General features: G+C 37.3%; 1 protein-coding gene, 1 long non-coding RNA gene and 1 gene segment (V, D, J or C); all 3 read left to right on the forward strand.

The window, feature by feature from the left end:
- Window positions 1-251: 251 nt before the first annotated feature.
- LOC108416699 (immunoglobulin lambda-1 light chain-like) lies at window positions 252-8,941 on the forward strand. Of its 2 annotated transcripts, XM_037544995.1 has the most exons (5): window positions 252-284; window positions 5,181-5,304; window positions 5,396-5,718; window positions 7,333-7,366; window positions 8,399-8,941. In XM_037544995.1, the coding sequence occupies exons 1-5, from the start codon at window positions 267-269 to the stop codon at window positions 8,719-8,721; spliced, it is 822 nt and encodes a 273-aa protein (XP_037400892.1). In that variant the 5' UTR covers window positions 252-266; the 3' UTR covers window positions 8,722-8,941. The 2 variants fall into 2 exon arrangements, with proteins under 2 accessions (XP_037400892.1, XP_037400893.1); XM_037544996.1 differs by lacking the exons at window positions 252-284; window positions 5,181-5,304; window positions 5,396-5,718 and adding exons at window positions 446-556; window positions 648-964.
- A 1,275-nt stretch (window positions 8,942-10,216) lies between these two features.
- Window positions 10,217-14,764, forward strand: LOC119265158. The segment is given in 4 exon segments: window positions 10,217-10,261; window positions 10,407-10,530; window positions 10,622-10,890; window positions 14,542-14,764. Coding segments are annotated over 4 exon segments (486 nt in total).
- Window positions 14,765-15,421: 657 nt separating this feature from the next.
- LOC119265160 lies at window positions 15,422-16,029 on the forward strand. Its single transcript, XR_005131444.1, has 3 exons — window positions 15,422-15,436; window positions 15,655-15,778; window positions 15,870-16,029. It is a non-coding gene; the product is annotated as an uncharacterized LOC119265160 (long non-coding RNA).
- The last annotated feature ends 161 nt before the right edge of the window (window positions 16,030-16,190 follow it).

Below are 16,190 nucleotides of genomic sequence, written 5' to 3' on the forward strand. Positions count from 1 at the left end.
CAGTCCACTAATCAGTGTGAACCTCCTCTCTCACTCAGGATACACCTGCTGCCCCACTCTGTCATTTCTGCTCTGTGCAAATGAGGAAGTTTCTCTGTTTTTCTGTCATTTCAGGATAACAGAGAAACAAATGCAGGACATTAATGTATTAAAAATGCATTTCCATACAAAATAATGAATTATATTAATCTATTTTAAACAATTCTATGTGAATAGAAATATCATATGTGAAACTGAAACATGAAGTGATACAGGAAGGCGTCAAGATGATCAGCGTGCTGATGGTGAGTTAATAGATATGAAAATGTTTAACAGATATCTGAAGATAATTTATCAATGTATTTTCTAGGATATTAATCTGATGTTGATGGTCTAATATAATGTGTGTAGTCGAGTGACCCCTCCCTCTGCCCCCTCCTGTCTCTCTTATAGCCCATCCCTGCACTCTCTCCTTAATCTGCTGCTCAAGCTGCTCATCTCTTCACTCAGCACAGAGAGTCATCACACACTGACAAGATGCTGCCAGCACTCTGCTCTCTCTTCACTGCTCTCTCATGTAAGATCTCACAACACTGGAGCTCCTCAGCATTCGCCTACATCTAATGTGAGCATCAACAAATGTAACCTGGATGCTGCTTTTATTGCAGGTGTCAGTGGTGTGACTGTGGTGACACAGAAGCCTCCTGTTCTCACACCCACTAAAGGAGAGACGACCACTATGCACTGTAATCTGGGGACTGTTACTAATGATGCACGTTGGTATAAACAGGTTCCAGGAGAAGCTCCACAGTATGTGTTAAGGCATTATCATGGCTGGAGCTCTCCTGAATATGGATCTGGCTTCTCCTCTCCTAAATTCACATCAACACACTCGTCTCAATCAGATTACACTCTGATCATCAGTAATGTGGAGGTAGGAGACTCTGCAGTGTATTACTGTAGCACAATGGACAGCTCTGCTGCAGTATCACAGTGATTCACACCATGACAAAAACCTCCTCACTGCTCACATTCACTTCTGCTTTCATAGAGCAAAAACACAAAAACTTCAACAACCTGCACTACTGAAGAAAATATGTTGCTTTTAAAGTCATTAATAGTTTTCACAATTTCCTCCTCATAACTTTTCCTGTAGTGGTCCAATAACTGAATCACTTAATCAAACAGTAGCTCTTCATTTTAGTTGTTATAATTTCTTATTTCTTCTCATTGGAAATCCAGCTACTTTATGTTGTTATTATTCTGATGCTAACCATACACTAGAAGTCATTGACAAGAATTTATAAAGACTTTTAAAAGACTAAAGTCTGACACCCTAAAGACAATGTCACGGTTTTTAGTCACAGACTGTGATTTTGCTAAGACTGTGAATCTTGCAGTGTCCCTATTTGCAAGATTGCAACTGGAGTTTTATTTTCCATCATGCACCTGGGGAAATTTACAAGCATATAAACCCTTTCCTTCAAAATTTTCACCCTATTATAATTCAAACAATTTTAAAACACAAATTATCAGATGCTGATTTAAGAAGTAATACATTGTAATGTCTTTTAACCAGATTTACTCCTAGACACTATCAACAGTTCTGCTGTGTAAATTGTTTTGGTTTCAGGCTCATAGTCACTACATTGTAAAACAGCAAAGTTCACAGAACGCTGACTGAAAAAAGATATTTCAGAGTTAGATAAGAACTGTTCTGTTGGTTAAGCAGATTTAAAGCTGTAAGATCTGGACTCCATATCACATAAAATATTATAGTTATTCTAGTTCCCTTTAGGTTTTTTACAATTGATCTTTTTTAGTATTACTTACATTTTACATCAACTAGCACAATGATATCTTGTGTACAAGTAATTACAGTTTATCAGCATTTTTTTATTTTATTACTAAACGTTTCTCACAATTCCAATGTATTATTTAATAGCAACTAGAAAATTAGCATGTCATTTTTCCGTTTGCTGTGAGTTTTGTTGTCAAGAAATGTATTGATCCAGATTTTTTCCAGATTCCTTTACAGTTGAGGGGCCTTGATGTCTACAATATAGCTTTTAAACAATGCTAAACTGTAAAAAAAAGTGTTTTCCTTGGGTTGTGTTTTCCTCACAATATCAAGGTATTCAGTTTAAGAGAGTCAGAGATTCTTACTTTCAAAACAATGTCCTTTTCTTTTTTTGTGGTTAACAGAAGAGATCACAGTAATGTACCATCACCCACAGGCTCAGCTGTAGGAATGATGGAGACACACATCAACCAACATTTACAAAAGTTAAAGCATGACTTCCATTTATGCTGTAATACAGGCAAAATACTGACTGTAGTGTTGGTTAAGACCCACAGACACTAGACTAAAAAAGGTGAAGTTCAGAGAATGCTGGCTGAAAAAACGCTCTTAAAGTTGGATATGAACATTTTCCAGTGGCAACCTCAAACTAAAACGGTTCAAACACTCACCTGCCTTCACACTAAAACAGCCTATGATCACCCGTTCTGCAAGTCAGTCTAACATTCATTGTGTCCAGAATCTTTGGTGGTAGGTAAAAATCTGCCTTACAAAAATATTAATGGAGAATTAGTGTTCATATTTGTACAGCTTGGACATATTTGAATGAAATCATCATACTCGAAAGTGTAACTGTAGAAATAAACCCCATGTTTAAATAGGCAACATTAAAGCAGAAGGAAAACATTCATAACTTCTAATGAAAGCTTAGGTATCATTAGAAGCCTAAGAACCTAGAACCTTCTTCACACTGACTCCATCATTACCAGCAGCACACTGTGTGTGTTTTTGTGTGTATATTGTGTGAGTGTATATTGACTTTCTTTTTTTACATAATTTAATTTCTTCATTTATTTTTCATTTCCTATAAGATCTGACCCTGTAACACCATAAATGCAGACAATTTAAACAAATCACCTAAAATTCAGTGAGTAACCATTAATTATATGTGTTCAGGGGGATTTTCTTCAGCATGTTGTTCTGTAACCTATTCAATGGACTGATGACTGGATTTCATATGAGCTCATATGATAAGAATAACCTGTGAGAAGGCAGTAGTTGACTTAAAGGGGAATTCCACCAAATTATGAAAAAAAATCTGCATAATTCAATTGCTGAGATACAAACAGTCTACTCAGATTTCTTTACAATAGAGTTGATGAGAACCAGGGCTTAAAATGTCTACAACTCTAAAATAGCCCTTTTATTTACCATCTTACTCAAAATGACCAGGGAACTATCACGTGTCATTTGAGTTTTATATATAAGGTTGATAACGATTAAGTACAGGTAATTCAGAAAAAAAATATCGTGTTAATATATTGCCTTTCAGGACCCTATATGAACCCCTCCACCATGAATACATTATAAAAATATACGTAGTTCTCCAAACTATCATAAATCAATGTTTTAGCCCTCAGACAATGCATTCATAACCATTTCATCTGTATCACCTTTCTGCCAGGGAGCTTGAAGAGGCATTAAACTCTTCAGATGTCTGGTTCCTATCACCACCACTGTGAACAGCTCTGACTCTATAAGCTTCAATAGAACTGAGCAGTTCACAGCAAACCACTCTGAATGACTTCATTTACATCTTTATAATCAAATCATACTGAACTTTTGTCAAATTTGTAGAATTGCCCTTTAATGTCTATTTAATACACAGGTAATGTGAAACATCATCATATTCCATTATTCTATTTCACTCACTATTATAAAACAATAAAGCTTAAAGCTTAGACATTTTCAAACAAACACTCTATACTTTTGCGTTGAGTATATTGTTATTACAGCAGTGTAAACTGGGAAATGATGTGTTCTGCTGCCTTGTGCTCAGATTTCATTCATTACTGATAACATTTAAAAGTATGACTATGACACCACTGTGGGGAATTAAAAAGTAATAAAAGTATATTCAGTTTCAGAAAGTTAAAGAATCTTCCATACCTATAAAACAGTTTGATTTTCTATGAATAACAGAAGAGATCAGTGTTTTACAGGAACTGCAATACAGAGAAAATTGAGGCAGTTGTTTTGGTTCAGGCTCAAAGTCACTAGACTAAAGAAAATAGTGATGTACACTGAACCCTGACTAAAGCAGCTATTTCAGAGTTTCATATGATGGCAGCTACTGTTTTACTTCCTGTGATTCTGTTTTTGTTTTAGAACAGTTCAAACACTCGCCTGCGTCCACGCGACACAAACAATCAGAAGTATTATTTTTGAATGTTTTCTCTTTGTTTGTACAGATGATACAAAAAATACAAGCCTGATTTACTTTCATCCAGAGACGTTAGGAATTATTCACGAGGATAACCATTAGTTTTTATAGCCGTCATCCTCATTCAACTACCACCATTTATCTGAACCCTTAAACAATCCACTGTCATGTTCACTGGGAAGATTTGACTTAAATACTTTAAGAATTTCACTTTTTAAAAGGATGACTAAACTGTGATTTGAAGCTCATTAATAACATTGTTCAGAGCGCCCCTGAAAGAATAGGAATGTGTTTGATACACACCAAATCAAGATCCTCCAAAAACTGTAATTACTGTGCTCTTTAATTCATCTGTATACATACATATGCACCTCTTCTTGTTTAGCACCCCATTTCTATGTCTGTTCATCATGAAATGTTAACAAAATGATGCAAAAAACTAAACTGTAAAACTGTTTTCCCACCTCACCACAACACCTAATGTATGTGTCTCTTCTAACTTTCAAGTCCATTCAAACAACGAGAAGCTCAGCATAAATATAACTGTATGTCTCTGCCAATCTTCATAGTTCAGCCCTGACACGGATACATTGTACATTATGAGAGACACACTCAGGAAACACCTGCTGACCAACACTCTGAAATGTTAGCACTATGCAAATGAAGACGCTTCTGTGTTTCAAAAATACAAATATAAATAAAACAAATATGGTGAGTTCATACATTAAATAACACAGTTTTTCATTTAAGTGAATAAAAGGAATTTAATTGAAAGGAAATAAGTTTATCCGTATAAATGTTTATATATTCTAATGTTCTTTATAAATTTAGGATTATAATTATTCAGCACATTCTTCATTAGCCTATTCTATTAGAAAATGTGACCTTGTGGATGGTCTAATATGGTGTGTGTGGCTGAGTGACCCCTCCCTCTGCCCCCTCCTGTCTCTCTTATAGCCCATCCCTGCACTCTCTCCTTTATCTGCTCCTCAAGCTGCTCATCTCCTCACTCAGCACAGAGAGTCATCACACACTGACAAGATGCTGCCAGCACTCTGCTCTCTCTTCACTGCTCTCTCATGTAAGATCTCACAACACTGGAGCTCCTCAGCATTCGCCTACATCTAATGTGAGCATCAACAAATGTAACATGGATGCTGTTTTTATTGCAGGTGTCAGTGGTGTGACTGTCGTGACACAGAAGCCTCCTGTTCTCACACCCACTAAAGGAGAGACGACCACTATGCACTGTAATCTGGGGACTGTTACTAATGTTGCAGCTTGGTATAAACAGGTTCCAGGAGAAGCTCCACAGTATGTGTTAAGGAATTATCATGGCTGGAGCTCTCCTAGCTATGGATCTGGCTTCTCCTCTCCTAAATTCACATCAACACACTCGTCTCAATCAGATTACACTCTGATCATCAGTAATGTGGAGGTAGGAGACTCTGCAGTGTATTACTGTCAGACATGGGACAGCTCTGCTAGTGAATACGTATCACAGTGAATCACACTATGACAAAAACCTCCTCACTGCTCACATTCACTTCTGCTTTCAAACAGCAAAAGAAACAAAAAACCTCCACAACAACCTGCACTACTAAATTGCAAATTGAGTATTTAATGTAATTTATGCTTCACTCTTTCCTAAATTTCCCTAATTGAACAATTAATATGCAGTTCGTTTTTTTTTTTACTAGAAATCCAATTACTTTTCCTGAAGTATGATGGTGATAGATCAGTGTCAGGCTGCATGCCGTCATTTGGCTGATCAGTTTTTAAACTGGAAGACAGCTAGAATGAGATCATAGCAATGTATTTAAAGGAAAACGTAGATCATCATGTAAATCACCATAAATGTTAAAATGGCTTACAAAGCATTACCACAGTTTTCTATTTTTAGTGTTCATGTTCTTTGCCATTTTTGAGAAAGTTAAATAAAAATAGTGCCTAACCTTCAGAAAATGTTTGTCCACATCAGACTGTCAAATCTGATATTATAAGCTGTTTTTCTGACATGTGCAGCACTTTTAAAACCATGTTATCATTTTTTGTGAGACAAGTAAATGACATTTTAAAGCCCATGTTCATTGAGGTCACTACTGTATAGCAAGAAATTCATATATTTATTTGAAATGTATTTGTTTTTTGAACTTTTTAAATAAATAATAAACATCCAACAGTTTCTTGTGCTTTCTATGTTTCTTATTTATATTAAGTGGCCTTTAGAGTTTACTACCTTTAGAGGTTTTTCTCTTTAAACAAACAAAAAAGATCTGGCAACATAACTTACCAAATTAAAATGTTTTAAGACTGTAAAAACTTCATAGTTCAGCACTGATAGTGATACACCACACATTATAAAAGACAAATCAGGAGACACCTGCTGAGCAACACAATGTAATAAACTTTAAGCAAATGAAGATCATTTACTGTTTCTTCTTAGAGTGGAAGAAAAAGCTGTAAATTAGTGAAACTGATAACAATTTTACTTTTCAGTTGAAGTTGAAATCTACATAGATTCTGTATCTGAAAGGAAAAATGTTCATCTGTATGAACATTGGATCCATTTTTCTCATTAACATATTCTGTGTTGGTTAAGACTGCATAGAGGAGACTGAGTAGAGTTTTCCTCAATGTTGCTTTATGTTTTAGGGGTCAGTTCATGTAAAGTTCTGACACAAACCCCTTCAGTACTAACTGACCAGGGCAGAACTGTCAGCCTGGACTGTAACAAGAGACTCTGCAGTGTATTACTGTAAGACATGCGACGACTCTACTGGTTCCTTCATACCACAGCAAATGAGATGATGAGGAAAACCTCCTCACTGCTCACATTCACTTCTCCATTTCATTCAGCTCATTTCTCACCTGGAGCAGAAAAACTGAGTTATAGCTGCAGTTCTCTTGAGCAGGACGTGTGAAGAAATCACAGGATAACAGATATGCGGAATTCCCAGAGACTGGAATGGGATGTGGAAGGACTCAGTGCTGATCATAGACAGTAGAAGAGAGAGCTGAAGTCTGGAGGACGTTTCAGTTCCTCTACTTTCACTTCTGAAACTGAGGAGGTTTTTGTACGGGTGAGGATATGAAATGAAGCACTGTGGTATTCGGCCAAGGAACAAAGCTGATCGTCACTGGTAAGAAACCTCTCTCTTCTTCTAAATTACACTTTAATTTAACTAATCATTTTTTGTCCACACATCATAGTATGTGTGTTATAGTCTATAATGTTTCTTCAGCAAAAAGTTATTGTGCAAAGTTCCAAATATGCTAGCATAACTGTTAACTGTGGGCAAAGTTAAACTGTACCCTCTATTGAATTCATCTGTCATTTAAATCAATTTGAAAGTGATTAAAAATAAGTGAAAATCAGTTTTATTTGTTTTGTAGATTATATACAAATGCATATCTAATCCTAAAGCCATGCTTAAGTAAAAGTATTATTAGTTCAGTAAAAAAAAATATGTATGTATATATATATATATATATATATAAAACTTCAGTAGAAGTTAAAAAGTAGCAGCATCAAAAAACAAAAGAAGTAATGAGAACAACAGCAGAACTCCTAGTACAACCAACATCTGTTAGAAGAGGAACTGAACAATTTCTTCTTCTTTTGTTGGTAATAAAATTCATCAAAACTGGAATTAGTGAGTAAATGTTACTCGCTGAAATGTGATGATAAGCTAAATTCCTCACAACTATATTTCAGTAAAAATATCACTTAAAAAAATAATCAGACACAACTCAGTCAGAACTTTACTTGAGTGAGGGAGAAATGGTTGGTTGGCACAGCTTTAATTTCTGGAAGGTTTGCTCACAGAAATGTCGCATAACATTGATTATCACCTTGAACAATGTTCAGGAATTCTGTCAAGACCTGAATGATCTTTTAAGGTCGGGAGGTTTTGAGTTTGTTTGTGTGTGTGTGTGTGTGTGTGTGTGTGTGTGTGTGTGTGTGTGTGTGTGTGTGTGTGTGTGTGTGGTTTCAAAGACCCTTTTTTTCAGAAGTCATTACATCAAACACTGCTAGAAATGAACATACAATATTTAGGAATTAATTAAATATTTTGTAGAAATATTTTAAGGGTATTTAAGGGTTTTTTTTTTCAGGCATGTTCATCTTTTTTATTTTATTAAGTGAATAATTTTTCTGTTTCTCTAATCAGACTCTGCTGTCCCGGCTCCTGTTCTGACCATCTTCCCTCCATCCAGTGAAGAGCTGAAGTCTAACAAAGCCACTCTAGTGTGTTTGGCCAATGACGTGTCCAGTGGTTTTGCTGATGTACGTTGGCTGGTGGACGGAAAGGCGGTCAGCAGTGGAGTGACCACTGGCTCTGCAGCGCAGCAGCCCAATAAGAAGTTCAGACTGAGCAGCTATTTGACCATTGAGAGATCAGAGTGGGATAAAGATAAAGCCATAACATGTGAAGTGTCTGCTGCCTCAAAAGCCACAACTAAAGAGATTAAGAAGTCTGAATGCAGCGACTGAACCGGATCACATCTGATACTTTTTCATTCTTTTCCTGCAAACTAACAGCTGCTACTTGGCAGAGCTTCATAGAAACAGTAGTTTAATGTGTAGTGAAAGATGCTGATTTCATTAACAACAACTGGATCAACTCCTGCTTATGGAGTCATTTGACTTTTATGTTTATGAACAAAGCTGTTTTTAAAGCTGTCTTTAATAAAACGCAGAACTAAAAATTAAACATTTGTTGTAAATTTTTTCCTATTGATGGAAAATACAGGACTGTTGTTTTTACTTTACCTTTAAGACTGATGCATGTAAATGATGTCTGTTCTGATTGGTTTTCCTTCATTGTGCCTCATTCTAAAAGTCCAGGCTGAAACACTCTTGATAACTTTAACATGAATGGGTAGAGATAATCTAATGTAAATAGGTGGATGAATGTAAATGTGGTGATGTCACAGAAACAATGAATTCAAAACAGGCTGTTTTCACAGCTTCATTTTGTAATGGGGAGCGAAGAGGCAGACGCACTTGCTGAGATGAGCGAGGTTTATTATGGGCAAATCCAAAATCAGGGTCGAGACAGTCCAGGGTCATAGAGTCAACACGGATTGATCAGGGGGCAAACATGACAGACAAACCAGAACAAACAACAGTACATAAACCAGTACATCCAACACATCCAATACAGCAGATAACACACAGTAACCAGAACAACCCACAAACAACACGTGAAGCGAGCAGCACGATCAAACAAAGACCAGTAAAGACAAGTGGCAAACACAAGGCTTATAAAACAGGGAAAACGAGGGACAGGTGAAAACAATCAGGGGCGGACTCAACAAACAAGGGAGCTGAACCAAAACAAACGCACATGGACAGGACTGGGAGGGGCAATTGTGACACATTTGCATATATGGGCTATTTCTACTGGAGTGTGAAGAGTAAGTTTTGAAACTTTAGCAAAACTGCTTTGTATTATATGAAACTCTCATATTTCAAAAAACTGAGTAAATTTTTTTTTTCCACAATTTTAATCCTTTAGTAAAAATGATGCTTGAATGAATGCAAATGATATTTTAATGAATAACAATTTTCACCCATAATGCTTCATCTTAGCAGACTCTATAGAGAGTGTGTGTTAAAGTGAGTGTGAGAGGAGAGACTGTAGGTGGCAGTGAAGGATCAGAGAGAGCTGTACTGACGTGGAGATTTCCCCAAGAGATGATTCAGTCCACTAATCAGTGTGAACCTCCTCTCTCACTCAGGATACACCTGCTGCCCCACTCTGTCATTTCAGCTCTGTGCAAATGAGGAAGTTTCTCTGTTTTTCTCAGTCATTTCAGATAAACAAAGAAGTGCAGGACATTAGTGTATTAAAAATGCATTTCCATATGAAATAATGAATTATACTAATTAATTTTAAACAATTATATGTGAAGAATATTAGTTATAATATATTTGTTTTACTGTGAATGAAACAAAACAAAAATTTAAATATTAAATACTGAAACATGAAGTGTTACAGGAAGGCGTCAAGATGATCAGCGTGCTGATGGTGAGTTAATAGACTTGAAAATGTTTAACAGATATCTGAAGATAATTTATCAATGTATTTTCTAGGATATTAATCTGATGTAGATGGTCTAATATGTGTTTTGTTTAGTGACCCCTCCCTCTGCCCCCTCCTGTCCCTCTTATAGCTCATCCCTGCACTCTCTCCTTTATCTGCTCCTCAAGCTGCTCATCTCTTCACTCAGCACAGAGAGTCATCACACACTGACAAGATGCTGCCAGCACTCTGCTCTCTCTTCACTGCTCTCTCATGTAAGATCTCACAACACTGGAGCTCCTCAGCATTCGCCTACATCTAATGTGAGCATCAACAAATGTAACATGGATGCTGCTTTTATTGCAGGTGTCAGTGGTGTGACTGTGGTGACACAGAAACCTCCTGTTCTCACACCCACTAAAGGAGAGAAGACCACTATGCACTGTAATCTGGGGACTGTTACTAATTATGCAGCTCATTGGTATAAACAGGTTCCAGGAGAAGCTCCAAAGCATGTAATAAGAAATCGCCATAGCTGGAGCTCTCCTTACTATGGATCTGGCTTCTCTTCTCCTAAATTCATATCAACATGTTCATCTTATTCTGACTGTAGTGTGATCATCAGTAATGTGGAGGTAGGAGACTCTGCAGTGTATTACTGTATCACATGGGACAGCTCTGCTAGTGAGTGGGTATCACAGTGAATCACACCATGACAAAAACCTCCTCACTGCTCACATTCACTTCTGCTTTCAAACAGCAGCAAAAACACAGACACTTCAACAACAACCTGCACTGCTGAAGAAAATATGTTGCATTTAATATCATTTATGTTTCACAATTTCACCCTCATAACCTAAAGAGGGCCAATAACTAGAGCAGTTAAACAGTAGATTTTTATTTCTGATCTTACAATTTCTTATTTCTTCTCACTAGAAATCCAGCTACTTTATGCTGTTAATTTTCTAAGTATAATGATGATTACGGAAGATCAGTTTCAGGCTGGATTCATTATCATAGACCTGATCAGTTATTGAACTGACAGATAAACAGAGTGAGGTTTTCTCTAAACTCTGCCTTGACAATTTCATTAAAGTTACATTAGATCATATAGATCAGTATCAATATTACATTCTGGTGCTAGAGAGTGACAAATATTGGTGTTCATGTCCTCAAATTAAGCTTCCCTGTCATGCAGCCTCCAGAATCCCTTGTGGAAATGGACTGAATCTCCCAGAATCCTCTGGGAGATCACGTGACATCACAGGTGACACAATGCCCCTATCAGCGCTCCAGGTCTCCGGAATATTGATGAGCATCACCTGTGTGATGCACTTGGAATAGTATATAGCCTGGGCTGTAGCTTAGAGACGGTGTGAAGTGTTGATTCACTCTGTGTTGGTTTACTCAGCGGTTTTTCTGTTGTGATATCTTTCGTGTAGGACCTGCTGCTGTTCGTTGGCTGGTGGACGGAAAGGCGGACAGCAGTGGAGTGACCACTGGCTCTGCAGAGCAGCAGTCCAATAAAAAATTCAGACTGAGCAGTTATTTGACCATCGAGAGATCAGAGTGGGATAAAGATAAAGCCATAACATGTGAAGTGTCTGCTGCCTCAAAAGCCTCAACTAAAGAGATTCAGAAGGGTGAATCAATTCTCTGAATGGAATGAAATATATATATGATTAATGCAAGTTTCAGGCATTTTGACAGTCACTACATGCCAAAAGTTAATAATAACTGTATTTTAATCATAGTTTAATCATCACATTATGGTGCTTTTAACATAAAAATGTTTCAGGCTAATATAATAAGACCACTTATAATACCACCTGCATTATTTCTATAGTGCATACATTTTCCATAAACCTGCTTTTTTTCTTTTGTCATTACTGTAAAACTAAATTCAAGCTCAAAGGCTCTGAGGTGATTATTCAGTGGATAAACACTTTAAAATAGAGCCAATCTGATATTACAAACTGGATCAGACTGCCAGCTCTGATAGTTCAGCACTGACACTGATACCTCACACATTATGAGAGACACAGTCAGGAAACACCTGCTGACCAACACTGTAATTATAGCTCTATGCAAATGAAGAAATTTCCCCATCATCTTGAAATTGTAAGAGGAACAAACATTCTAACTTAATGCATTTACTCAAACATTTTATACACACCAAGAAACAATCAAGAAACTGTGGTGACTGTGCATTAATCATTTTGGGAAAGAGAGGATGAGTCTTATTTTATATTAAATCACACCTCATTGGAGTGTGTAGTTGAGTGGCCCCTCCCTCTGCCCCCTCCTGTCTCTCTTATAGCCCATCCCTGCACTCTCTCTTTTATCTGCTCCTCAAGCTGCTCATCTCCTCACTCAGCACAGAGAGTCAGCACACACTGACAAGATGCTGACAGCACTCTGCTCTCTCTTCACTGCTCTCTCATGTAAGATCTCACAACACTGGAGCTCCTCAGCATTCGCCTACATCTAATGTGAGCATCAACAAATGTAACATGGATGCTGCTTTTATTGCAGGTGTCAGTGGTGTGACTGTGGTGACACAGAAGCCTCCTGTTCTCACACCCACTAAAGGAGAGACGACCACTATGCACTGTAATCTGGGGACTGTTACTAATGCTGCACGTTGGTATAAACAGGTTCCAGGAGAAGCTCCACAGTATGTGTTAAGGCATTATCATGGCTGGAGCTCTCCTGAATATGGATCTGGCTTCTCCTCTCCTAAATTCACATCAACACACTCGTCTCGATCAGATTACACTCTGACCATCAATAATTTGGAGGTAGGAGACTCTGCAGTGTATTACTGTAGCACATGGGACGGCTCTGCTAGTGAAGAAGTATCACAGTGATTCACACCATGACAAAAACCTCCTCACTGCTCACATTCACTTCTGCTTTCAGACAACAGAAGAATAACAAAAACCTCCTGGTCACAAAAGCCTTTTGTAAAAGTGAATAATGGAGAAAACATCAATGTGAATTTTAATCTAAATCAGATTACACGTTAATAATTAATAATGTGAAAGCAGGAGAATTTGCTGTGTAAGCTTTTCATCCTTGCTTTCACATGTAATTCCTAAAGGTTTAAATCAGGAACTCTCTGCTGTTTGTGTTGCGCACAGAGCTGTTTGATTACACAACACTGTAACAAATTCAGCAACAGAGTGATGTTTTGAACTTCACACCACAAATAATAAATAAGATGTGGATAAAACATGCAGAAGGTTCCGTACAGTGTGAGGAGATACAACATCCTGCACACCATCATAAAAAACAGCTACAGAAAAATACACACCAACTGCACCGAAGACAATAATAGAATAACCTGATCAGAAGAAGATCATATTTAGATTAGATAGTATTTTAACAAATATTGCTCATCTTTATTTCATTATGTTTTTAGGACCTGATGTCATCATCAGAAATCATTTGTTACTCTCCTGTATTTACTGTGCAACCAATTAGAAATAGTTTTATCATTTTTGTAAACCTGCATCTGGTCTTGATTGTTGAGGTTTATTCCTCTCGTTATATTTCTAGTTATTAGTTCACTGGAATGGTACCTTCAAGGCTAAATACTAAATACAGTTAGTAAACATAAATGTACCACATTATGTTAGTTATATGTTTGTAGATTCCATTTAGCCCAGTCAACTCTGTCTTGTCTCCAGGCTCTTTGTGTATTTTTTATATTTTAAAATGTTATAATTTTAGCAATATTTTATCATTATAAAATTAGTGATGCCCTTTTCCTCTAAGAATGTGAACATAATGTACCTTTAAACATTGTTTAATGTACACAACTGAATATTATGAACATTGATGTATCTTTTAGGATACATGTACATTGTTTGTACCTCTGTGAACAAAACAGTGCTTATAAAGTACCTTTGGTTCAGTCAGTGGAGATTAAAAGGAGTAAAGAGCATAAACTGCATTCCAGAAGCAAAATAAACTCAACAGGTTAAAACATTCATACAAACTCATATAGTCTCACATGCAAAGGCTTAAATAAGGCAAAATCTTGATAATGAGGGAAAGAGAGAGAGAGAGAGAGAGAGAGAGAGAGAGAGAGAGAGAGAGAGAACAGGTGTCTTTCCCATCTAACACAGACCTGGTCAAAGCAGTTTTACCTTCATGCAAATTATATTTAAATCAAACATAATTAAATACATGATTTCTGATCTGCTATATTAAAATCAATGCTCTCATTAACTTCTACAGTTGGTCATGAAGGCTTATCAAAACTTCCTTCCACTGACTAGATAAAAGAACATTGGATGACATTAATCATCACAGACAATGGACCGGCGAAGTTGAGAAACAAAACTGAACGCTGAACACTGAACGTCGTCAATGGTGAGATTCAATCAACAAAGACAGTGTCATTCTTCATGTTGTCAGCAGGAGTCTCTCTCTGCTGGTCCAAAGGTCTTGAAGGTTCCCTAATTGTCACCTTTCACCCAATTAAACAATGAAGGAAATATCTGAGTCGTTTGATTATTTCTGGTTTACTTTACTAATTTGTTAAAATTACTCATACAGATCTAGTAGCTATATAATCCTGTTATATATAGTTATATAATCCTGAGTTACTGAAGTAAATCCAGTTCAGTTCAGTTAATTTGGATAAATCCTACTGACTGAAGAATATTGTGCTTAAGAAACTTTTCAACATTCTTATCAGTTTGATAAGCCTCATCAGGGTCTAGAAAAGAACTTGTATGGGCTGAACACAGTCCTATGTAGAGCATGTGTATATTGATAACAACTGATATACAGTAGCTGCTTTGTGATCTTACATAATTGTTGTTATTGCATTGATCTTTTTTTTTAATATCCTAGTTAAGATGCTTGCTTGTAAATTGCATACATTGTTAACAATATGAACAATATTCCTACTTATTCTTTTGAATACTGTACTGTAATTCCCTGTTAAAGTTGGATATTTTTGGAAGTGCTTATTCCTCCAGATGGAGGACATGAGAGAAGGGGACATGTGGTGTCTGGAGAGAACCTCTAGGGGGAGCTAAAGCTATGTGAGAAGATATAGAAGCCTACCCTACATGAAAGCTGGACAAGCAAGGAATATGGCTTGTTACTGTTCGCAGAGTTACATTAAAAAGTTGTGTCATTTGATGCTGCAGGGCTGTTCTTCTGGTAATTATGGTGCAACATGACAAAAATGTTTATGTAAAGAATAAAAGTGTTTAAGATTAAGATTAACTTCATGTAAATGTTTATATGTTCAGGAACATGGTAGGTTGATATCATATTCTTAAGCACTATATTCTAACACACAGGAAACTCTGTAGATGTTTCCGAATAATGAGTGAAGTTGAGACCCCTCCCTCTGCCCTCTCCTGTCTCTCTTATAGCCCATCCCTGCACTCTCTCCTTTATCTGCTCCTCAAGCTGCTCATCTCTTCACTCAGCACAGAGAGTCATCACACACTGACAAGATGCTGCCAGCACTCTGCTCTCTCTTCACTGCTCTCTCATGTAAGATCTCACAACACTGGAGCTCCTCAGCATTCGCCTACATCTAATGTGAGCATCAACAAATGTAACATGGATGCTGCTTTTATTGCAGGTGTCAGTGGTGTGACTGTGGTGACACAGAAGCCTCCTGTTCTCACACCCACTAAAGGAGAGACGACCACTATGTACTGTAATCTGGGGACTGTTACTAATTATGCAGCTCATTGGTATAAACAGGTTCCAGGAGAAGCTCCAAAGCATGTAATAAGAAATCGCCATAGCTGGAGCTCTCCTATCTATGGATCTGGCTTCTCCTCTCCTAAATTCACATCAACATGTTCATCTTAGGGCGGCACGGTGGCGTGGTGGGTAGCGCTGTCGCCTCACAGCAAGGAGGGCCTGGGTTCGATTCCCCGGCCGGGTGACCAGGGTC

This window comes from Pygocentrus nattereri, chromosome 14 (genome assembly GCF_015220715.1).
Source record: "Pygocentrus nattereri isolate fPygNat1 chromosome 14, fPygNat1.pri, whole genome shotgun sequence".
Classification (NCBI taxonomy): Eukaryota; Metazoa; Chordata; class Actinopteri; order Characiformes; family Serrasalmidae; genus Pygocentrus; species Pygocentrus nattereri.

Excerpts from the sequence above, each read along its gene's own strand:
- LOC108416699 (XM_037544995.1), top strand. Across the intron at positions 5,719-7,332 it reads ACAGCTCTGCTAGTGAATAC|GTATTCGGCCAAGGAACAAA; the intron begins GTATCACAGTGA and ends TGAAGCACTGTG. Across the intron at positions 7,367-8,398 it reads AACAAAGCTGATCGTCACTG|ACTCTGCTGTCCCGGCTCCT; the intron begins GTAAGAAACCTC and ends TTCTCTAATCAG.